At 33.1% G+C, this 23,580-nt stretch overlaps 1 protein-coding gene across 4 annotated transcripts; it reads left to right on the top strand.

Annotated features, from left to right (window-relative positions):
• Nucleotides 1-89: 89 nt before the first annotated feature.
• On the top strand, nt 90-23,370 carry LOC128172568 (aminopeptidase Ey-like). 4 transcript variants are annotated; one of them, XM_052838347.1, is made up of 21 exons: nt 93-791; nt 7,713-8,166; nt 10,864-11,019; nt 11,999-12,116; nt 12,768-12,888; nt 13,560-13,714; nt 14,180-14,293; nt 15,119-15,253; nt 15,338-15,403; nt 15,562-15,627; nt 15,813-15,994; nt 16,202-16,299; nt 16,552-16,682; nt 16,802-16,857; nt 17,276-17,423; nt 17,898-17,974; nt 18,158-18,268; nt 18,728-18,895; nt 19,337-19,477; nt 21,102-21,183; nt 21,823-23,370. In XM_052838347.1, the coding sequence occupies exons 1-21, from the start codon at nt 512-514 to the stop codon at nt 21,976-21,978; spliced, it is 3,015 nt and encodes a 1,004-aa protein (XP_052694307.1). In that variant the 5' UTR covers nt 93-511; the 3' UTR covers nt 21,979-23,370. The 4 variants fall into 4 exon arrangements, with proteins under 4 accessions (XP_052694309.1, XP_052694307.1, XP_052694308.1 ...); XM_052838348.1 differs by lacking the exons at nt 10,864-11,019; nt 21,102-21,183 and adding exons at nt 10,652-10,807; nt 19,909-19,990; XM_052838345.1 differs by lacking the exon at nt 10,864-11,019 and adding an exon at nt 10,652-10,807 and having other exon boundaries at nt 98-791.
• Nucleotides 23,371-23,580: the final 210 nt, after the last annotated feature.

Here is a 23,580-nt window from a genome sequence, read left to right as displayed (position 1 = left end):
TGAATATATAGTAGGTAATCCCCATAGGTAATAAAATCACCTGATTGTGTATACCTTGACATTTGGAAATATACATCTATTTAACAACAGGTAAAGGTTACTAATTAACATAAGCTACAATTCAGTGCATTCACTAGACAACGTTTGTGTGAATTTTCTCAGTTAGATAGTCTTTAAAAGAACTTTTTAAAAGGTGTTTAAAGTGAAAAAGACCTGAATTCACTTTGATGTATTGGGATTACGATGCTCGCGTTGTAAAACTGTGCTGTAATTTCAACATTTCTGATATAGTTTTTTCACTGTTGGATTATTCATGAAATCTATCATTTTAAAAGACATTCGCAGTCGTGTTAATAAAACTTAGATAGTGAAGAAATCAAAATCTCAAGACCTTATGTAAATCAATGTCGCGTCCATTTTGAAACCCCCACCACGAAACCCTTTTAGCCCCTGTTGAGTAAGCTCGGATCGGAAACGGAACAATTTGGCACAATCGGATAAAACTTTCGCTATGGGCAAAGCGGAATCGTTTGATTTCTCAGACATGGCGAAGTACAACAGCGAGGCAGAACTAACACCGGGTAGTGGGAAGAAGGGCTGTTTTATTTCAATATTCGTGGGCGTCCTGATTCTCTGTCTTGTCGTCTGCTTGGTCATCGGCGTAGGACTTCTGGTGTACTTTGCCGGAAAGGGGACAACCTGCTCCGATGTCCCCGCCGATACCGACAGTTCTAATGCGGGATTAATTGATAAATGCAAGGAAGTCATAGATGATGGAGACACAAGCATATGTAAGTGTTTTCATTCATTCATTCATTCATTCATTCATTCTCTCTCTCTCTCTCCTCTCTCTCTCTCTCTCTCTCTCTCTCTCTCTGATTTTCACCTCATTGCAATGTTATGAAATTGTTTACAGTTTCCGACCGTATATTTTTGTTATACCTACAATTAAAAGCAACTTTAATGAGGCATTTACGCGAGGTTGTTCATTTGAATACAACCGTACACAAATAGCACTTAATTTGATACACATCTTTCCCTCCTACTAGTCGATACACCGGGGGCAAATTAGTTCTTGTTTTCAACAAAACTCCCTTAGGTGCAAGTGCATCTATCTTCTTCTCTCCATCTTCCTTTTTCCTTTTTTCTATCCCTCTTTTTTCTATCTTTATCCCTCTCATATGGTAAAAGAATCCATGGTTTAAAGTCAACTTTTCCTTAACACTCTCTCTCTCTCTCTCTCTCTCTCTCTCTCTCTCTCTCTCTCTCTCTCTCTCTCTCTCTCTCTCTGGGGAACTTGTTATATAATCCAGATCCTTACCAGCTCGCGATGCTTCTAATTTTCTGCCCCATAAATGTGTCATATCGAATTAATTTCTCTGATTCTTAGTCCTTTGTTGTATTCAGTTGATGCAATGCAAACTTCGTCTTATTTCTAAGAATTAAGGGCTGATAGTGTTTGCATACTCAAACATAAAACAAATCTTAATAGACACATTTGCACTTTGGCAAAGTATTTGAAATACAATAAGAAAAACATCGTTACTTTTCGCCCTTTTATTCTTGATTTTCGCAAAGAGAAGTGTCATCTACATCAAACCATTTCAATTGTTGTTTTAAAAAATATTTTTTTTTAAATAATAAAATCAATGAAATTGTGTGGACGAAATTTTTGACAATTAACAATGAAGATTCATGGAAGTATGAATGCATCACACTACGAAATATTCAAATGTCGAATCTAGGTACAGGGTATTTGTATATAACTACTGTCTAAAACAGATAAAGTAGCGTACATATCAAAAAGTATTATAAAGCGAGTGTTCAGTATAAATATGTTTTTCTTTCTTAAAAAGTTATTTAAATTGTTAAATAAGTAAATGCCTTTGTACACATTCCTATACATGTATATATGTAAAGCGTTTGTGATCGTGCATTTATACGGTCTTAAAAATTTAATCTTTTACCTTGATCAATTTATTACCACGTGAGGTGTATGTGTGTGTGTGTTGGAAGGGGGGGGGGGGTAAGATTCATCTTCCGTTCTATTTTTTTTTTGGGGGGGGGGGGGGGGAGTAGGGTTAACATTCATCTTGCATTCTATTTCTTCTTATCAGAAAAGATTCAAAATACAGAAATCCTGAAAATTAAAAAAAAAGTATCCTAGTTAAAAATTCACAAACTGCGTTTATCTGAACTTTACAAATGAAACACGCAAATAGAGAAAGCTTGTAAAGTGATCTTCTAAGGTACTTGCTAGAAGCTTAAGACTTTACAACGCAATATATAAATCAATAGGTGATAAGAATAATTTACTACAGGTAGTAAAGGCATCGCAAGGAGGGAAGCGATTGAATATTACGACTGGCATATTTCGGATATGATAATATATATTCTGTTATCCGTCTTAAATTTAACAGTATGCATGTATATACGGGGATTTTCCCCGGCAATTTTTGTTCTAATAGTTTGCGGACATCTGATAAAATGAAATTAATGAGTTTCTCCTAATATCTTCAGCAAACCGGATTTTTGTTAAATAATATGACGTCTGAATTATTTAAATTTTCTTCTTTTTTTTCAATTTATTGTAATGATGGTTTTTCCCCAATCAATTCAATCCTCGCACAACATTTAGATGCAGTCATGTACTTTAGACGCTAACAGTCTGCGAGGTAAAACTAATTATTCCCATTCACTTTTTTAAAAATATTTGTCAGAATAAGCAATATGTGTGCGTACAACCTTCAAACCTCATCAATCAGTGGCCATAATGCACATAGGTGTAATCACTGTCGCTACCTTGCTCTTAAATTACTGTTCATTCCATTTCTTGTTTCTGCTTAAACCATCAACACTGTAATTAAATCTACTTGCCAAATCTTTCTAAAGAAAGATTATTAATTTTACTAATTGAAACATTTGCTGTTTGATTTTGAATTATTTTTCAATATATATATATATATATATATATATATATATATATATATATATATATATATATATATATATATATATATATATATATATATATATATATATATATATATATTGTAATGCAGTGTACTTTTATATAGGCGTGTGATCTGCTTTCTGTAAGCAAAGAAATGAAGCTATTTCATGTTTTCCCCCTGTACGGTTCTTGTCAATTCCTATATGATTTATAGATAGGTTAGATTAATAAGTCAGGCTGAAATAGACTTATACTTCGTTATTGCAGTTCTGAGATTTCAGTTGAGATTTCTATGATAAAATGATTACCGTTGTGATAAAATGAACATGAATGCAGAAGTTCGCCTCCGAGACACAACTGGTAAGAATAATAATGAATTTAAACATCATATCAATATATAGATCGTTGGCCTCTCGATAAAATTTTCCACGGTGAAATTGAAGCAAAATACAGTGATGCGTTTGTGTCAACTGTGATAAAGTTTCCTGTTTTTTAATCGGTAATCTCTATTCGGATTTTTACAGATACCTAGACACTTCATCATTTTAACGATTCAGAGATAGTGAAAATATTTTTATAATTTATCATTTATTAATAAGATATTCTTCATTCTTACCTAGTAATCTCTCTCTCTCTCTCTCTCTCTCTCTCTCTCTCTCTCTCTCTCTCTCTGTGCAATTGTTAAGGTGACCTTTCCCACAAAGGTCAATGACCTATATACTTTTTAAGCCCCAAAAGCACCTTATTCTAAAACGTTTAAATAAATACACATTTATTTCTTTTACTGCATCAATGTGTTTCATAATGAAATAGAAATGTGTATAATTGTTAGGTATCAAAAAAAAAAGTGGAATCTGAGTTAAAAAAAAGCGAAATTGTCGAATTTAAATTATTTTCAATGTTTTGCTAGATAAAAGATGTAGATAAATTATGATGGCAAATACATGTATGTGCTTTAAACACTATAAAACCACTGCAAACTTACACATCTATGCATAGAAAATACAATATAACTTTCCAGATTTAATAGTTGAAAATATTACGTGTATAAACCTAGGGCCAACATTAACAACTAATGACATTTTGTTTTGTGCACGACACGCACAAAAAGTATCAAAGAAACGTCTGTTTTCTTTGAACAGTGATTTAAAAATGTAGAAATTAAGAACCATATAGCTATGATAATCGTTTATAAAGGGGAATTTTATAAATGCTATCATAATTAACAAAAAAGGTGTCATTTTAATACAAGTCCCGAAATAAATGAAGTTGTAAAAGTTTCCAAATCTAAATCTATGCAATGCATGTGTTGATGGTTTAATTGATGGTTTGTCTCCTTAACGCCTGCAGTTTTATTTTTGACTGTACAAAGTCCAATTATAATTATTAAGTGAAGTCTAGTCTAGTATGAATAGAGTCTGTTGTATATAGTCTTCATATGATCATCAACATGGCGTCTCTGAAAAACTTTCTGTTGATGATTATTTCGATTTTGGAATCGGTTGATTGTAAGTACTGTTCGTTATATTATTTAAAACAAGAAATATTCACAAATATTTTTTTTCATCCAAAGCATGCTAATAAAATGTACTTTATTTCAATTAAGAGCTTTATGACCGAAAAGTGGTTTAACTCGTAGCACAGATTTTTGTTCACGCCAACACCTCGTTCCGCCATTAAAGAATTTAAACATCATTGCCACCCTCCAATTCTCAGAATCGATTTTTTGACGTACAAATCTTAAATTGCACTTTCTCCTGTGGTAGGTGATTTTTATGTAGGACTGTTCTTATTTCCTCGTTTAAAATAACTATACTTACAACAGTTTACAATTCAGGTCTTTTTCGAACTTATTTTAAAGAGCAATTGGATATACTCGTTGTTATAGTGAAAAAAGAAAACATTCACAAACATAGAATGCAATGCGATGCCAGTTGATATCTGATCAAGATAAGACATGGAAACAGAATTATCAGATGCAGTATTCCTACGATGCAGCACGCGCGAAATCTTACACGTGCCGTGTTGTACATAAAAATGCAGGAGAACTAGAGACAGCTTGCATAGGGTTAAAATAATAGTATTAGCGTTATTACGCGGTGATGATAATACACCTAAAGTGTTCGCTTATTGATATAGGGTGGATATTTGATGTATGTAAATAATATATATTATTTGTGAGTGAGATAGTCAGAAGACCAAACAATAAGTATATAAAGGTAAAGTCGGAAGTCAGTAGTGTCTGCCCCATTGCATTAAAAAGTCGATCTAACGACCTACCAAGCCAACATGTTACTTAGGTAATAATAGATTTTACTACCTAATTAACTAAAGGATTTTTTTTGTTTTATTACATATTAAATATTTTCGCCTAATTTGTATGTGTATTCAGGTTTGAAAGTGATCTATTGATTGCCGGTCAATAGACTACGATCTCTTAGACCGCCGGTCAATAGAATTTGATCTCTTGGACCACCGGTCAATAGACTGCGATCTACTGGACCGGTGACGTATTTTAGAAAAAGTGAAATTGCTACAATATTAAAAAATAACTTTATTATGTTTATTTTACTATTGTTCTTAAAATTTATCCCTAGGTCATCTTGGTATTGATTACAATGACCTTAATGGATAATGGTATGAAAAACTTCTGTAATCTATAATTGTGAACTTAAAATACTAGAAACGGAATTAGGTAATAAAACAATTATTTTATGCCTGAACTGTCAATAGACCCGAATTTTTCCATTGGTGCAGTGAACAGCTTAGTATTATATATTGCCCGAGTCCGTTGGCCGTTGGCCTCGGGCTATAGATCATACTGAGCTGTTCCCTGCACCTCGGGAAAAATATTCGGATCTATCGACTGCTCAAACATTAAATAACTGTATAATATTCAGCTAAACACACCTTAAACCCTTAATAAGTTAAAGGGCGGCGATATCATTTAAAACGTGCAAATGATATCAAAGTGGATAATTTCAATTTGTCTGTAATTGATGAATTCACGAAGACAACTTCACACATTTTGCAATTTTCATTTGTAATTTTATCAAATCTTATATTTTAAATGAGCAATACCAAAATATTGATTTGGTACTGAAAAATGAAATCACAAAACTAGACACACTCATAGTTTGTATTAGACAAAGACACAGATGTGTAAGTTATTCAAACAAATAATTCAACCTAAACCAAATTTGTTCAAACACATTTTTATAACAGTTGGAAGTTTTAAAATATCTGAGATAGTTTGACATAAACGTCTTGTAAAATAGGAATTCTCATAAATTGATCAGTTTGAATGTCTGATATCGTTTTTATATCTTTTATATTAACACTCTCGCAAATTCAGTCAAATATGATATTTTTTGTTGAGTGTGCACTTTGCCTTGACATAAAGACATAAGTTATTGTTTTCATATTATGCGAAGAAAATAATTATCATTCTTAAGCATCTAACAGTTTTTTATATTTTATTTAATGTCAGAAAGTTTTCCCCCTCCCGTAAATTTATTGAAAACCCCATAAACTAATATCATTTATGCCATTAAAAACGATGAAATCTTGAACGCGCCGCAGGGAACTGGGTAAAACTAGTGAATGAAAAATCAAAGGGCGGCGTTGCTTGTAACCTCTTTTACACAACCCTGCATTCCAAACAATAACATAAGAGCTCTGAAGAATCAGATTTCATGCAGAGAAAACGGCATCAAATTCGCATTCATTCTTTACACAATCTATTATTAAAGATGATATTAAGGAGGGAGGTGTTTTCCAGATGTTACGAATTATGAGAGTTTTGTGATAAGCAAGTCAAACGAAAATTTAGCCTATCGCCGTTATCATAATACAATATATATCACACATTCTTCTGTCAGAATTTCTCTTCTGGTTAAAGTGAATGAGAAAAAAAAAAAAAAAAAGAAAAGAGAGAACTAAGGAAAGTGGTTTAACGATTTTTGAGAGTCAATGTCTTCAACTTCTATCCAAGCATTTAATCATGCATGCGGAACACAAATAATTTCACCGACCTTAGATTTAAACGTTGCCTCTGATGCGGCATTACTTTCGAAGTAAAATATATCACAGGTCTGTCCAAAATTTAATCATGCTTGCAGAAGGTTTTTATTTTTTAACAAGCAACACCAGAGACCAAAAATAATGGTAATACATCAGAAACGTATACAAAGATTTTGTAACGAATATAATGTACAAAACAACAAACCCGCCCTAGCTGTAAATCTGATTCGTCACATGTATTTATCGCTATTCTTTAAATTCCCTATTGCCACATCTTCTTTTCATAGATATTGAACGTGTAATTATAAGTACTTCAAACTGTTCAGAAGGTTAACATGAAATAAAAAAAAGAAAGAAATATTTAATGTATAAGTAAAATACATTTTATTCTATCATCATTTTACTTTTTATTTCAAACTGGGCAGTCGTTAAAGTAAGGGAATTTTGGATGTCGTCGGTCCTATAACATACCAAGCGGTGCAGACAAATTGAATACCGTGTGTTAGCGCGGTGTGATGATTTGTCTGCACCGCCTTGGTGTGTAATAGGACCGACGACAACCACAAAAAAAAATCCAAAACCATGCAATGCTTATATTTATATTCACTGATATCTATTAGCATGATATATATGTGTATCATCGTTGTAAAGCCATTATATACGCGTTCGTTATGATAAAGCCTAGAGGTCCCAATTTATAATTGACTAATTACTTCTATTCCATTGCTGACTCTAGGTAACGCCTGTAGAAAGACTACTACAACCATTCCATCCACTACGCCTGCGCCGACGTCCATTTTACAAGATGTCCGCCTCCCTCGCTCCGTACTTCCGGAACTGTACACCGTGGAACTACAACCAAACCTGTATGACGGACCCCCGGAAGAGTTCACTTTTAACGGTACTGTCCGCATCCGGCTCAAATGTCACCAGCCAACAAACAACATCACGCTTCATAGCAACCAACTCAACCTGACAGAGGAAATCCGGGTTACATCGGCTGATTCGTCACACAGCGTACATTACCGTAGTCACGAGTTCGACACGAAGCGCCAATTCCTGATTATCTTTACTAACGTACCGCTGCAGCAAGGTCATTACTATGACCTTGACCTTGCATTTATAGGTCCGCTGAAGGATGACCTGCATGGACTGTACCTGAGTTCTTACCAGAGAAATAACAAGACTATGTACGTATAAATCATTATTCATTCCTTGCCCATGTTGCATTAATCAAAATCATGCATGTGGAAAATTATCATCATGTGAAAAATGGTACTTAATAGGATCTTAATTTTATTTCAAAATTTGAGCAGCTATTCATTGTAGCTAAATAAGGAATAAGGAATCATTCTTTGAGTATTATGCAGTGATAATTTCGGTCGGGGCGTGATCAAATCCAATAAAGCCCGAAGGGCTTTATGATAGATTGGTTCACGCCCTACCAAAATTATCACATTATAATATTCAAAGCAGAATTCCTTTCACCGTATTACTTATATTTATATAATTTTAAACCATCGTAGGATTAAATTTTTAAATATAAATTATAAGCAAAAACGCGGGCGCCTCAATTTGGCTTCATTTGAAGTTATGGGTTATATTGTACAAAATCGATACGTAGTGTTATCACAGGCAAAGACACTGGAAAATGTAAATATATTAATATAAAACAGACAGAAGATAACATATGGCGAAGTAGTAGGATAGTAAAAAAAAAAGCCAAATTCATTATGGTTAATATATGACCATACATGTATGTATATTGTAACAAAGGCTCGGGGATAGAAAACACACAACTCGTTGGACAAAAAGCAAATACCATCGCAAATCATAGGAGATTCTTTTTATCATATATGTCTTACCACGTCTTTTGTTAAACCTTAATCTTTGCCTTAAAAATATGATTGCGAGTCGCTCAACACATTTACTGCAAGACGTCAACAACTTTACGCATGTAAAAAGGTTCCTTAAGTTTTAACCAAAAACGCGTTAACATTTCATTTTCGAACATATTTTTATCAATTAATGAAAGAAAAAAAATAAAAGAGCCTTGAATGCTTCTTATGTACAACTGTACACTTTTTAACAAAATTATTTTGGTACTTTCTCTTGCCACGTCAATCAACCGCCTAAACATACGCAATGTTTAACTATGACGTCGGATGGCGTAATAATACACAGTGCAATATCAAAAATGTATCTCATGAGTGATATTAACCGTTTATTGAGATAAACATGTGATAAATATGTTATATTGAACCTCAAATTCCATTTTTTATGATATAGTAATGTTCATCAATTTTCCTTTCTTGATACTGTCAGTTTTACAGAGTGTGATCCGATTTACCGGATTTCACACTGCGGGTTTCTGATTCCGTACCACACAGACGAAGTACACATCAAATAACGGCTTTATTTTAGCTGTATTAGAAAACGTCATACAATTGATTTTAAAAATGTCATCTAATCATCAAATCATCGTCTCGTTTGATCTGTTGATCTCGACCTGGCCCCGGGGCCATAAAACTTAGACAAGCTCACTTTTGATCTAGGTCTCACTTTTCCACTATATACCGGTATTCCTTTTGTAAAAGTAAGACTTAGATCAAAAGTAAGCTCGTCTAAGTTTTATGGCGCCAGGGCCTGATCCGACCCTTGGAATCAAGTTATCGTTATAGTAAACTGTATATATCTGGTATAAGTGAAAAAAGTGAGTTAACATTTGATTTTTTAAATGAAATTAGAATTAATCATTATATGGTCAGTTTCTATACACGTTCTACAATGTATGCATTAAAAAAAAGAAAGACAATTCACGTGTTTGCATGAAACTACATACAGTAGCCATTTACTTATAATTACAAGAAGGATAACTACATTGTGCAAAGCTTTCATCATTGTGTATGTAAGTGATTAAATTATATGGAGGATACACTTGTTTGAATTTTTAGCTAATATTATTTGACCGAGTCCAAGTGACCGAGTGATGGAGCCACTGTCCTTGTGATTTCTTTCTCCTGTTTTTTATATTTTTCCCATATGCCATCGTTGCCTTTTTTTCAAATTTTTAAAACTATATATCTCTAACATAATCTAACCGTCATGACGTTATCACTATTGGTAGTGACATCATCATCTTCATCTTCTATTTCGTGATATATACACTTTCATATGGTGGCATATCTCTGCCCCTTGTATGCAAGTTGTTTTTCTATCAAATATGTCGAAATGCATTATTTATGTTAACACACATAGTTGTATTTCGATATAAATAAGTAGCATCTAGCATCTTGCAATTGGATGTCTCATGTGGGCAATATTTGAGATTTTGGGGGATTTTTTATAATTCTCATTTGATTGCAATTTTCTGGCATGTCAATGTAGATATGTTGCATGTTGACATAATTATCTTGCATGTCAACATATTTATCTTGCATGTCGACATATTTGATAGAAAAATAACTTGCAAACAAGGGGCAGAGATATGCCACCATACTTTCATTCTTTATGTGCAACTTTTAATTTCTTCAAATTCCTTGTATCTTTCGATGAACATTAGGATAAGGACATCATTAATCCACATCGTTACGTCTTATCCTAATGTTTATTAATTTTTTCACAATGTGCTCTCTATGTCTCTCTCTCCTTTCACACATAGAGCGTGTTTTACAGATACGCAGCTGTCACACAATTTCAAGCCACGGACCTTCGGAAAGCCTTTCCCTGCTTCGACGAACCTGCAATCAAAGCAAAATTTAAAGTCACTTTAGTACGAAAAAGCAAAATGACGTCATTGTCGAACATGCCGATATTAAACTCCAAAGATAGGTGAGTCTACATTGTGCTGTTATCTTCAAATTAATGTGAACTGATTTCTGTTTCAGATATGCAGCCGTATCCTTTTTAGCTCCTTCGTCTGCAAGAAAGGTACTCCCTTGTTTTGATGAACCCGCCATTAAAGCTGTTTATGACGTCACATTGTTGCGAAAAGAACAAATGACGTCAATATTTAATACGAAGCATTTGCATTCAGAGGAGAGGTAAAATGGCAGCTATTATAGAGCTACATGTATCTGTCAATCTGAGTAATAAGCTTTAAACAGTTTATATGATTCTTCAATATTTTCTCTGCTGTCCTGAAAATACCCAGAATATTCATTTTGCTTTTTGTTTTCTTTACAAGAGCTTCGCAGGTTGACTGCAAGACAAAATATTGTGAAAGAGAAATATGTTTTTTGGGTAATATTTAGGGGTAATAATGACTGGCGGCCTTATGCTTCCCAAGGAGCGAACATAAATAAGTCAAAGTCAAGTCAATAAATTGTCTAAACTTGTGAATCAAAAAGCGCGTTACAACCAGAATTAAATTATTAGAAATTACAAAAACCCATTCAGAATCATAAAGATTGAAATTCTAAAAGATCAGAAAGCTGTTGCTCGTTTTTCAAATATCAAAACGACGAGATAGTTTTATCATAGTTAGCATGATATCGATGTGTAAGCTATTTGCAACTCGTTGACCGATTTATTTAAACACAGTTGGAACAATTTTCCGACATCAACCAATTTGAGACATTAAACCTCAACCCATGCTTGGCAATTCCAACAAAAAATATCATATATTGTCACCTTCTTTTATGCTTTCATACATGCATATCATCTTCTACTGATACATATATTGACTTTTCAGGGAAGTTGATAATCCATGTGTTTCTTATTTTGTCTTATGTGTGTATATTTTCTTCACTCCTATGTACCTAAATTATGCTAATTATACTTTAATCATACATCTACCCAAATTTAATCCTAGATGCAAATTTGTCTTTGCGACATTTTTTGGTGCATTCATTCTTCAATAAACATACACAATATAAATATGTATCAAATTGCTATTTTTATTGTAAAAAAAAAATCATACAGCTACATGTTTGGACTTTAAACAGCACTTACAAAGCATCTTTTTCATTAAAAAAAAATAATTTTGTTCCCCTTGATAACCTCCCTTTAATATATGCGCAGAGGAAATGGTTGGATCGCTGACAGCTTTAACGTCACGCCGCCTGTGTCCTCCTACCTGCTGGCCTTCATCATCTGTGACTTTGACTACAAAGAAAATATGACGTCAAACGGTATCAGGGTAAGAGTCGTCTGCAATTAATATATTCTGACCAACAGGAACGTCTATCTTTCCTAGTCCAGAGTTATATATAATTACCAATATTAATATATAATGAAAGGTTATGAAGATTATAATGACCAATTTTAGTTACATCACATCTAATGACTGATTTTAAATTCACCACTGCCTTTATACCACAACAGCTAAAGACTGATTTTACCCCTCCCTCTGTACCCTTACATATAATAACAAATTTTACTTACGCCTCTCTACCATTACATATAATCACTGAATTACCACTTCCCCATAAAAGTTACATTTAACATTTAACAGATTTTGCCTCTCTCCGTGCACAGTTGTTGTGCACATGACTACTGATTTTACCATTCCATTTGTACAATTTCATTTAACAACTTATTTTACTCCTCTTCCTGTACAATTACATAAATCAATACATGTTACCATTCCCTCCGTACCGTTACATCTGATGACCGATTTTACCCCGCCTCCATTCCATATCATTACCGATTTAACCACTACCTCTGCACAGTTTCATATAACAACTGATAATATCCCTCTCTCTGTGTTATTACATATTAAATTTACTGATTTTACCTTCTCCCTGTAAGTTACATGTAATAACTGATTTTACCTTATCCGTCTGCACAGTACCGGGCCTGGGCCCGCCCCGAGGCGGTCAGCCAGACGGAGTACGCCCTCTCTGTTGGGACCCGGATACTCTCCTACTTCGAGGACTACTTTGGCATACCATTCCCACTGCCTAAACAAGGTATGTCATCGTCTTAAACCCTTCAGTTACAACTAATACACAATATACCAAGGGTTTTTTTTTCTTTAAGGTATCTCACTACACTACAACCAGACTTTTACTTTTTAAGACACTACGTCACAAGATGGCGATTTAAATGTTTTGATAAACTGTTTATATCGTTATATTCGGTTGTATATCGTCGTAGCTCAGTGGTTAAAGTATTGGGCGTCTGAACCGCAGATTATGAGTTAGAATCTGCCTGGAGCTTTTGTTCATGTTTACTGCATTACATTTTCGAAAATGTAATTTTTCATCCAAAATTGCACATTTTTGCCTATTTGACTTAAATACTCTTATCCATTTTGATATCTATCATAATCAAGTAATTTTCTGCTGATTTGAGAAAGTATTTTAAGGTGTAGTGAACCACCTTAAGTGGTTTTTTTTTAAATGTTGTATTCAGGTTATTAGTAGTTGCACTGGAATATACATGTAGCTCAACTGTGATTATATTGGCCTATACATATTAAAGTATTTGCATATTGACCATTGTTTCTTTCATTGTATCATTTATTTATTATTCAACCAACAGAATAATGAACTCCTCTAGAATAATTTCTTCATTCAAATAAATTAATATGAAAGCTTTTGTAAGGTCAGCAAGCTATATTTAACTGACTCTCCCACAGATATGATCGCCGTGCCGGACTTTGCAGCCGGAGCCATGGAGAACTGGGGCCTGATCACCTACAGAGAGACCGCCATGTTATACGATCCCCAGGAGTCGTCCGAGTCCAACAAACAGAGGGTGGCCGTGGTGGTCTCCCACGAGCTGGCCCACCAGGTGGGTAAAAATGTCATTCAAATGTGCATAAATGGAGTCACGTTCAGAAATAGGCTTATTCAAATCCACGCCAACTTGTTCAAAATTATTTTTCGCCAAATAACGTACAGGCCAAATATAATACTTTTACATTCTGCTTATATTTCAAATAAAACATATGAGTCGTACTCAGATGAAAAGTAGTTGGAGAATAGCATTCCATAACAGTCCATTTTAAAATAATTGTTTTTCATTTAAAAGGAAAAGAGATATAATTTTATTTTCAAGGTTATATTCAGAATGTTACTTGGATATTGATGTCAACTACATTTATATCAAGGTGTAAGGATTGTTCGCCGTTGTAACCTGGTCGCTTGATTCTTGAAACCTCTTAACCTTTTTAAAGCATTGTCAGTTCTGTGATTTTCTTAGTAACAGTGTAGGCCAATTTCTTCTCACCTGCCGATCACTTCTTTGTTTTACCAGTGGTTTGGAAATCTGGTGACGCCATCTTGGTGGGACGATCTTTGGCTGAATGAAGGGTTCGCCAGCTTCATAGAATATATGGGAGTGGATCACGTCCACCCAGACTGGAAGATGGTAATATTCCTTTACCTTTAGAAAGTCAGATACTGATATACTCTGTCCCAAGTTCTGCTTTCACCATTGTTTTGCGTAGTATCTCGATACAAATAAATACTTTTGCCCCCAAACTACATCCATTCATTAGATTGAGAAACAAATCCAGATTACATGTATCTTAAAGTTTTCTAAAACGCCCCCTCTACCGCTTCCGTTTGAAATAAAAAGTCTGTGGGGATATGACATTGCAAAAACATAAAAGTTACCCGGATGATAACGTTAAAAAGTTGTGCGAGTGGTCCCAAGTACTTTACAATGAATAGAAACAGAAATAAAAATTAAGTTTGATTTTTTTCTTTGAAGTTCTTCAGATTGAAACAGAAAAATCAATGAAGAAATCCAGCTTTGTTCCCCTTTTGTCGATTAGAATTGTACGTCATTGACAGCTAGGTTTGTTTATCTTTTATTAAAAATCATCAAAATGTGCTAAAAGCAATAACTTAGGACAGACTTTCGAAATCAATTAGCTGAGAAACCTACTCCTTACTTAAAAGTAGAAATGGCGTGTTTAGTGAACACTAATATTTTACATGGAAAATGAGTTACTTTACACAAATAGATTTTGATATTTTATACCAAAATATTTTATACCAAAATATAAAAGAACGAATAACATTGAAATAACTGTTCTTACATGTATGCTTTGTGAATGTCAAATTTTATATTAAAAACAAATAACATACCAAGATATCATTTTGAATAATTAGTTAAAACAATTTCCTCCTCGCTGAGAGAAGAAAGTTTTAGCAACATATATTAAATATTTTGATATTGTCCTTTTAGTTTGACCAAATAGTCGTGGAAGATATTCAAGATGTGTTTAATTTCGATGGATTAGTGACGTCACATCCGGTCTATGTACCCGTATACCATCCGGACCAAATCAGCGAAATATTTGATAGAATATCCTACGGAAAGGTTAGTATATTTTTCATCGCCTTGGCATAGCTTTTATAATAAACAACGAAAACATCATAATTTTGTTTCCTTTATGTAAAACAGGGTTCATCGATAATTCGAATGATGCGGTTTTTCCTTGGAGAAGAAACATTTAGAAATGGCTTAAAGGTAAATCTAGTTTTGCAAGTCACGTGAAAAGAAAAGGAATACACAAATCATTGTATACGAATTTTATAATCGTTGAGATCACAATATACAAAAAAAAAAGATTCCTGTGGAATATAGCATTTATGTGCTTAATTCTTAAATTTCAATATTTTTCCCAGAGATATTTGAAGAACTTGGCTTATAAAGCCGCCTTCCACGACGACCTCTGGTTTGCACTTGGCAATGTAAGATAACTTTTTAATTTCTGCACAACTGTCCAATGATTAAGTTAAATACTTTTGAAAACATCTGATCAAAAAGCATAAAACACGATTAAATATGTTTTAACCATATTCTGTTTATATGAACGATAAAAATTGATAGACATACGTGATTTTGTTGGACCATTGAAAAGGCAAATACATTTTAGCAATCTGCCATAGAGAATAAAAACCTCAATGTGAAAGCGATCATGGACACCTGGACGCTTCAAATGAACTACCCTGTCGTCAACATGACCGTAATGGCGGACGGTGACATACAGATAACTCAGAAGAGATACTTGAGGGACTATCACGCGGTGGACCCACTGACTTATGTATCACCATTCAAGTGAGGAGAGAGAGAGAGAGAGAGAGAGAGAGAGAGAGAGAGAGAGAGAGAGAGAGAGAGAGAGAGCCACATATTAGTAAAGGAAAAATTGATTTTAAACCGGGATGCATTTAACATATTAGAGAAGTAAAGATAGAAAAAAGAAGGCATAGGAAAACAAAATATACGTTATAAACATGTATATTTTTCTTTTGGCATATTTCACAGCTATCACTGGGAGATCCCATTTACTTACACAACGAAATCCAACACAAGTTTTGACCTCACCGATGCTGATATCCACTGGATGCACAAAACAGACAAAGGTACAGGCTTTTCTATATATTCTTATTTTATTCAACAGAATCAATTTATTGTTTGTCATAAATAGTAAAGTAGATTTTAGATTTTTTTTGTATTGTGCATTCGTTATAAAATGAAGTGACAAATGTTTACTCTTTTATCGGTTGACTCAAAACTTGTTTTATTATTCAAGAGTCGAGAATTTTATAGGATATAATATATTATTTACATTTATAAATTTAAAGTAGTATCCAATCCTGTATATTATTTTGTAGAAGTCATATCTGCGAGTGTTCTACAATCCGATTGGATCCTTGGTAACGTGAGGCAGTATGGGTATTATCGCGTGACTTACAGTGACGAGAATTGGAACAAATTAATCAATCAACTGAATGAAGACCACACGGTTAGAAAATGTCAACAAAATATTATATCAGTGAAATAAATGGATACAAAACACAATTTGGAGATCTCTTGGTGTCAGTGGTATTCATCAAAAACATAATATTTTAAATACTGTTTTAGGTTATCCACCCAACCAATAGGGCACAGATGATAAACGATGCTTGGAATCTAGCTAAGTATGAACATAGTAATATGTGTTACAATGTATAAATTTCTTCTCGACTTCAAAAGACGTGAAAGACAGAAATTTCCTAATTTCTTAGCTAAAATTTTTTCTACATTATAAATTTAGATATTTATTTTAATCGTAAATAACATGTATTTTTAATATGGTTTAATGGTTGTACCGTGTATGTGGTTGTTTTTATTTTTTAATAATCCAAAACGATATCCTATGCTTTTTTATGGACTTTGTGTCTGAGTTGTTAGGGTTTTTATTATGCTATTTTTAAATTGCAATTTTTTTTTTAAATTTCAAATCTTTCATTGATTAAACTATCTATATCATCAATATCAATTATCAATACTGATGAATTTTAGTGAAATAAACTTATTTTCGAACTCGTCTTTATCAATAATAATAATTTTGGATAGATCTGGCGATGTCAGTATGACAATAGCCCTCAAGACTGTCAACTACCTAGACAAGGAGAAGGAGTTTATCCCGTGGAAGGCCTCCCTAGGAGAATTAGGTTACGTCGACTCAATGCTTGAAAGGACAGCACTTTACGGACCGTTTTCTGTACGTAATTACCGAATATCCGGTAATTTTCGCGATGATCTAATTTTTGCTTTATTCGTCATCACTTTTACATCGCAAAATAATCTAATACACGAAAATTATATCAGGTACTTTTTGCTATCAATAAGAAACTTTTTAAATTGCAAAAAAATGACTAAAGAAAATTAAAAGAAATGTTAGTATACACATAGTCCCCCGTTTTCGCAAATTTTATGACCAACGAACCGGGTGTACGGGAAATTTCCTTTAATTTTATGGATTGTTATATCTTAATTTCGCATAGATGTTTATCTATGTCAAAGCGCAAGTTTTTTTTTTTTTAATAAGATGATTCTTCAATGAAATATACTAATATTTTGATTGCAATTAAAAACTAAACATTACTTCAAATTATACAAATTATAATGATTTACGTTTAGTAAAGAAGCACTCGAAATTGTTGCTTAATTATGCATGTTTTCTTTTCAATTCAAGAGATTTATGAAACACAAAGTCAGTGGAATTTTCACTCCTTCTGCTCTCAGCAGTTCAAACTTCACCCACCTCGAATCGTGAGTATCCATTGTTTATCTGTTAATGATGAGTCAAAAGAAAATATCAGCCTCTAAAAAAATTAGGCGTATGAACTGCATAAATAGATTTGTGATGCATTAATAAAAATAGAAGAAATATATTGTACTAGTAATTAGTGGAAAATCATCCTTTTTTGTTTTTTTTCCTTTTATTCTTAATAGGTATGTGAACACACTGATAGCGGCTGAGGCGTGTAAGTATGGGATAGAGAGTTGTGTCAGCGAGGCCTCCCGTCTGTACAAACAATGGATGTCCAACCCGTCAAACAACCCGTAATACACTTTGTTTTATATGAAATTATTATCATTTATTTCCATTACAAGTTTATCAGTTGCACAAACATAGATAAAGAAAAATATTAAAAAAAAAACAATTTGTCGCACATATCATTTATAACACCGTACTTCGCATTTGATTTGAAACAACCATTTATATGTGCGAGAACATCTTTTGTATAAATAATACTGCTTAGGTATTGAAAATTGACACATCATGTTTTGTGTTTTATTTCCATCTATATAATGAACTATTTTTATTTTTAAGCTGTGCCCATATTGATACTTAAAAAAAATATTATGAAATCTGGACTATTTCAAAACTTAATTGTTTTGGAGTTCCATATTGACTGTTAAAATGTTATGTACACCCCCACCAGACGAGAAAAATATTCGAATGATAAGCTTATATGTGGTTAGTTGAGTAATAAACTGCATCTATTTTGTCTGTTTCAGGATCCGTGCGTCTGTCCGTTTGACTGTGTATTGCAGTGCGATAAGACACGGCGGTACCGAGGAATGGGACTTCGCCTACAGAATGTATAAACAGTCCAACGTAGCCTCGGAGCAGTCCAGACTGATGTTAGCCATGTCCTGTAGCAGTAAGGTCTGGGTACTAGGAAGGTAGGCGCATGCGCTGTTTACAGCGAATTAAACCATATTAATGCCAAACACATGAGATACAACTGAACAGTATTTACAAATGTGCAAATGCAAGTTCAAGTTAGGCATAGTAAATAGGAAGCATTAAATGAAAACACTGCGTTATAAAAGGTTTTATATCATTGGTTAATTTATGACAAACCTTAGAGCCAGTTACCTGTATTTATTGTTAAGGTGAAGATTATAAAGAAAAATAGTCGGAACTGAAAGATTACACACATATATGGTTTTACATATATTTTCCATATAGGCATACTTTTCATTTTATCAGAATAAAATCAACAAAAATTATCATGTTTTAATTTTAATTTACATTTTTAATCACGTTATCCGATGTGTGGAAAATATGTAATATGACGTTATATTTTAACATTGTATTTTTTTTTAAAAATCAAATTACAGATATTTACAGTATTCAATAGATCCAACTAAAATCCGAAAACAGGATGCCACTAACGTCATAGTCTACATCTCGGAGAATGAGATCGGGCGTGGACTCACGTGGGACTTCGTCCGCGAGAACTGGGAGAGACTCATGAGAGAGTAAGTGTATCCAGAAATTACGTTCGACATTTTTTTTATGTCGATTTGTAAATCTGCTATGAAATCATTTTAAACAAATTTGCGTCGATCAATCAACTTTTGAGCATAATGTAATTTCATTAATGACTGTATTGAAATGATCATTGCACTTGTACACACATTTTCTATAAACTAACATTGAAACTCAGATTTTCATTGAATACACAAAAATGGAGCCTAGGAATTAATGAAACCACAATATAAAAATCTTAATAACAATTTAAGATGCGTAAGCATACACAGTTTATTAAAAATGGGCAGCATTAGGGGCTCATTCTCTGGGTTTTATTTTTTTTCAACAGATAAGATAGGACTTATCTGACATATTAAAAGAAAATATAGAACTGTTTTTGGTTATCCCATTTCACGACCAAAACAAATTTATTTTTCAGACAAGGGAGTGTGTTGTATAAGTTCGCGCGTCTTGTGTCTGGAATTTTAACTAAATTTAACACCAGATTTGAACTGAAGCAGGTATTTTGCACGTCAATATGACGCGCATGCGCATGTGGGCCAATATTGAGCCTATCAAAATTTCAAAACTAATTTTTAATAAATTTCGAAGCACATTGCATCTACAGCACTTGTTACCATGCTAACAGCTCAATACACCCCGGTTAATTATTTCGCATGTCGATGCTACATATAATGTTCAGTTTGATTATCTATTAGACAAGTAATATTTCATTTATTTTTTAGTTTTCAAAGAGTTCAAAATGGCTCAATTTCCCTTACTTAAAGTAAAAAAACCGATTAGATGCTCTTTCTTTTTTCATTGGACCTAGACATAAATTATATATGCAATTTATTAAGAATGCATAAATGATGATGTATATTGCATATTGAACGTGTATGTTTGTAAAATGTCTCGTCATTGATACATAAGAAGATACATAAGAACAAAAATAATGTCCCGCTGCTGCATGCATCTAAGAACCTACCTTAAATTACATATATGTGTACTATATATTTGGATGCCTAAATTATGCATAAACACTGTTTTAAGGTGCTATCCAATTCGTTAAACAGTTTTTTAAAGTTTAGATATACAAACCCCATTACTCAAATGACAGAACAACGGAACAACGGAAAACTGATTCTTGAAAACAAGATGTGTCCGATGATTATGATCATGGCATTGGCATACACTGTATTCAGTCAAATGTTTTATAAAACAAACAAAACATTTATTTTGATTTGAGCCGTCTTGAGAATGTTTTAAGGTAGATCACTACACCAAAAAATATTTTGCAAATCAGCAGAAAATTACTTGTTAGCATTACGGATAAGAAGTATGTAAGCTAAACCGGCCAAAAAAGTGTCCATATTTTGATAGAAAAAAATATATTTAAAACAATTTAGTTCAGTTAATGTGAACAAAACCCCAAGGGGATTCAAACTCATGATCCGCGGTTCTAAGGCCAGATACTTTAACCACTGAGCTATGACGATATTCAATTGATACAAACAATTTACCAAAACAAATAAATCGCCACCGAACTATGTTGTCCTCTCAATGTTTTGTTATTTGTTTGTGCACGAACTGCTGCATGGTGTACTTGTTTCACCCGATGCTTCGTTTCAGATTTGGATCATCCTTTTTCGCCTTTACTCGCTTGATTTCTGGAGTAACCGCCCCTTTTAACACAAATTTTGAGCTCAAACAGGTATTCTTATTTTTTGATTTATTTTCATAATGTCGACTTGAACACACAGTACTTTGCAATACTTACCACTTAAAAAATCATTTTTTAAAAGAAAAATAATGAATTGAAAGTAAATTTGTCATGATGAATTTAGAAGGGAAATGTATTTCATGAGGAGGTGGTTATGAGGTCAATTTTCTACCACTACATGTAAGTGTGATTAGATAGAAATGGGACAGTTTTAAGAGGATTCGATGGTCATAGAAATTTTTAGACAATTTTAATCTCCTTTAAAGAAAAGCTCCATATAAAGTATAAAAGAAGCCCCTCCCCCATCCTTCTTAAAAGAAAAGTATTGCATACAGTTCGCATGTCACTGATACATGTTCAGCATGTAGTTACAATATACAAACAGGTATATGATTGTTTTGTTCTATCAACGACTGTTAATATGTCTTATGTACCGTTGCATATGTATAAATAACATTTAATCGTGCATTTGTCAAAATCATGTTCAAGGTAATAATGATATGTAGACTTATTGACTCCTATTATTCTCCAGTACGTACCAAATCAAACATAATTCATACAAATTATCAAAAATTTATAAAGTTGATTTCTTTCCTTTATCATTTATGTTGCCTTGTTTTCTGAATACAGTTAGAAGACTTCGTAAAGCTCCATCCAAATATGGGTTCAGGAACCCGTGCGTTCCAGCAAGCCATAGAAAAGACATTGGGGAACATCAACTGGATGGACCAGAACTACCACATCGTCAAACAATGGTTGGCAGATCAAGGTTTCTTAAGCGCTTAATTCCTTGAAGGCGGGAGTTTTGAGTTTCAAAATGCAGGGAACGATGAGGTGGTTAATTGTATAACAAACAATGAGTTTAGAAACAACGGCCGGCAGATGAACTGAAGATCATTTATAAAGGATATTATAGTTCTACTACTGGTTCTTAAATATGAAGAAAGTTTGATGTTTTAAAATGACATCTATTGAAAAACAGTGTATAACATATTGAATTTTCATATCTGTTCAATGGATTCAAACTTAAACTACTAATATATATACAAATGTAGCATCGGTGTAACACCAGAGATTTAAAAAATGTATGCTATGATATATGCACAAATTGTTACAGGCGTTTGCAGATTGTTATGAAAAGGGGCATATTGATAAGATCAGCATTATGCGATTTTTGTTGAACTTAAAAAAAATTATGAGTTCAGGGAACTAAGAATATACTGTTTTAGATTTATATTTGTTTCACATTACTTTCCGTGTTATATTACGGAGGATAACAGTTGCAACATTCCCGAGACAACCACTGTCAACGGACACAAAGCGGGGGTTGACAATGGTTATCAAGGGTTGTCAATTTCAATTGTAACCGTCCCAAACAGACACAATTTATTTCATTATATTGAATGTCTTAATTGTAAGGAAAACTTTATTGATTTTTTAAGATTATTTATTGACATTATTTCTTTAGGAATGGCGCGATTTAATTTTACGGGTAACCGTATGCGCATAATTTACGCGCATATAATAATTCGTTAAAACCCTTTACCAGGTAGGTTACTAACGGATTATCGACGCATCAATCAGGTATTCGTTTTTCTCATGAAAGAATAATAATAATACCAAATTACACTTGAATGTTTGATACTATTGTTATTTTCTTCGCAAATATACATGAACGGAGGTCACTCTATTGAATTCAATTTGCCTGTCTATGATAACTGGATGATCGGTGCTATTTTAGGTAATATTAACTCCTTGTGAAAAAGAGCTCTGAAAAAAAGAAAAACTCAGATTCTAAGGCAAAATATTTGGATTTTTACTTAATTAAATTTTAGTTTATGGCCAATATTGTCATATGTCAAAGTTTAAAGTTAATCTTAAGGTACATTCTTCACCACCCAGCCTCCTCAAAATGTAAGTTAAAGTAATAGAAGCCATATATGTAGTTAATTATAAAAATAAATGTTTCCAATAAAAAGGAAATTATGCGTGTAAGTAGACGAAAACGTATCTATCAATAATGTAGAAAGTAAATGGAAAGGCACCTGAAAAGAAATTAGATGTAGTTTATACTTTTGTTTATTCCTGTTGCTCTTTATTAACATTTGAATAATAGTCGAGTGAATAGTTGATTGTTTTTACTTTCTTTCTTTATCATTAGTGAAAACATTTTTTTTTTCAATCAATAAACAAGTCTATAGATAAAGTGCTATAGCAAACGTTTTAAAATGCTAAGCAATTGAAAACATTTCGTGCAATGTGTTTATTTTTTATTTCTACATCAACAATGGTTACCAAAGCCCATAAGTAATATTTTAACATAAAAAAATGAAATTAAATTCTAGTACTATTACATGCATGTTGAATGCTATCAGTTGATGTTTTAAA

The sequence above is a fragment of the Crassostrea angulata genome, chromosome 2 (genome assembly GCF_025612915.1).
Source record: "Crassostrea angulata isolate pt1a10 chromosome 2, ASM2561291v2, whole genome shotgun sequence".
NCBI classification, from domain to species: Eukaryota; Metazoa; Mollusca; class Bivalvia; order Ostreida; family Ostreidae; genus Magallana; species Magallana angulata.
This window is presented reverse-complemented; position numbering and strand designations above follow the sequence as displayed.

What these genes read in the sequence shown, in the direction of transcription:
- LOC128172568 (XM_052838347.1), top strand. Translation starts at nt 512, where the DNA reads ATGGGCAAAGCGGAATCGTTTGATTTCTCAGACATGGCGAAGTACAAC. An exon ending in TCTGGTTTGCACTTGGCAAT is followed by an intron (nt 15,628 to 15,812) that starts GTAAGATAACTT and finishes AATACATTTTAG; the next exon opens with CAATCTGCCATAGAGAATAA. An exon ending in AACTTCACCCACCTCGAATC is followed by an intron (nt 17,975 to 18,157) that starts GTGAGTATCCAT and finishes TATTCTTAATAG; the next exon opens with GTATGTGAACACACTGATAG.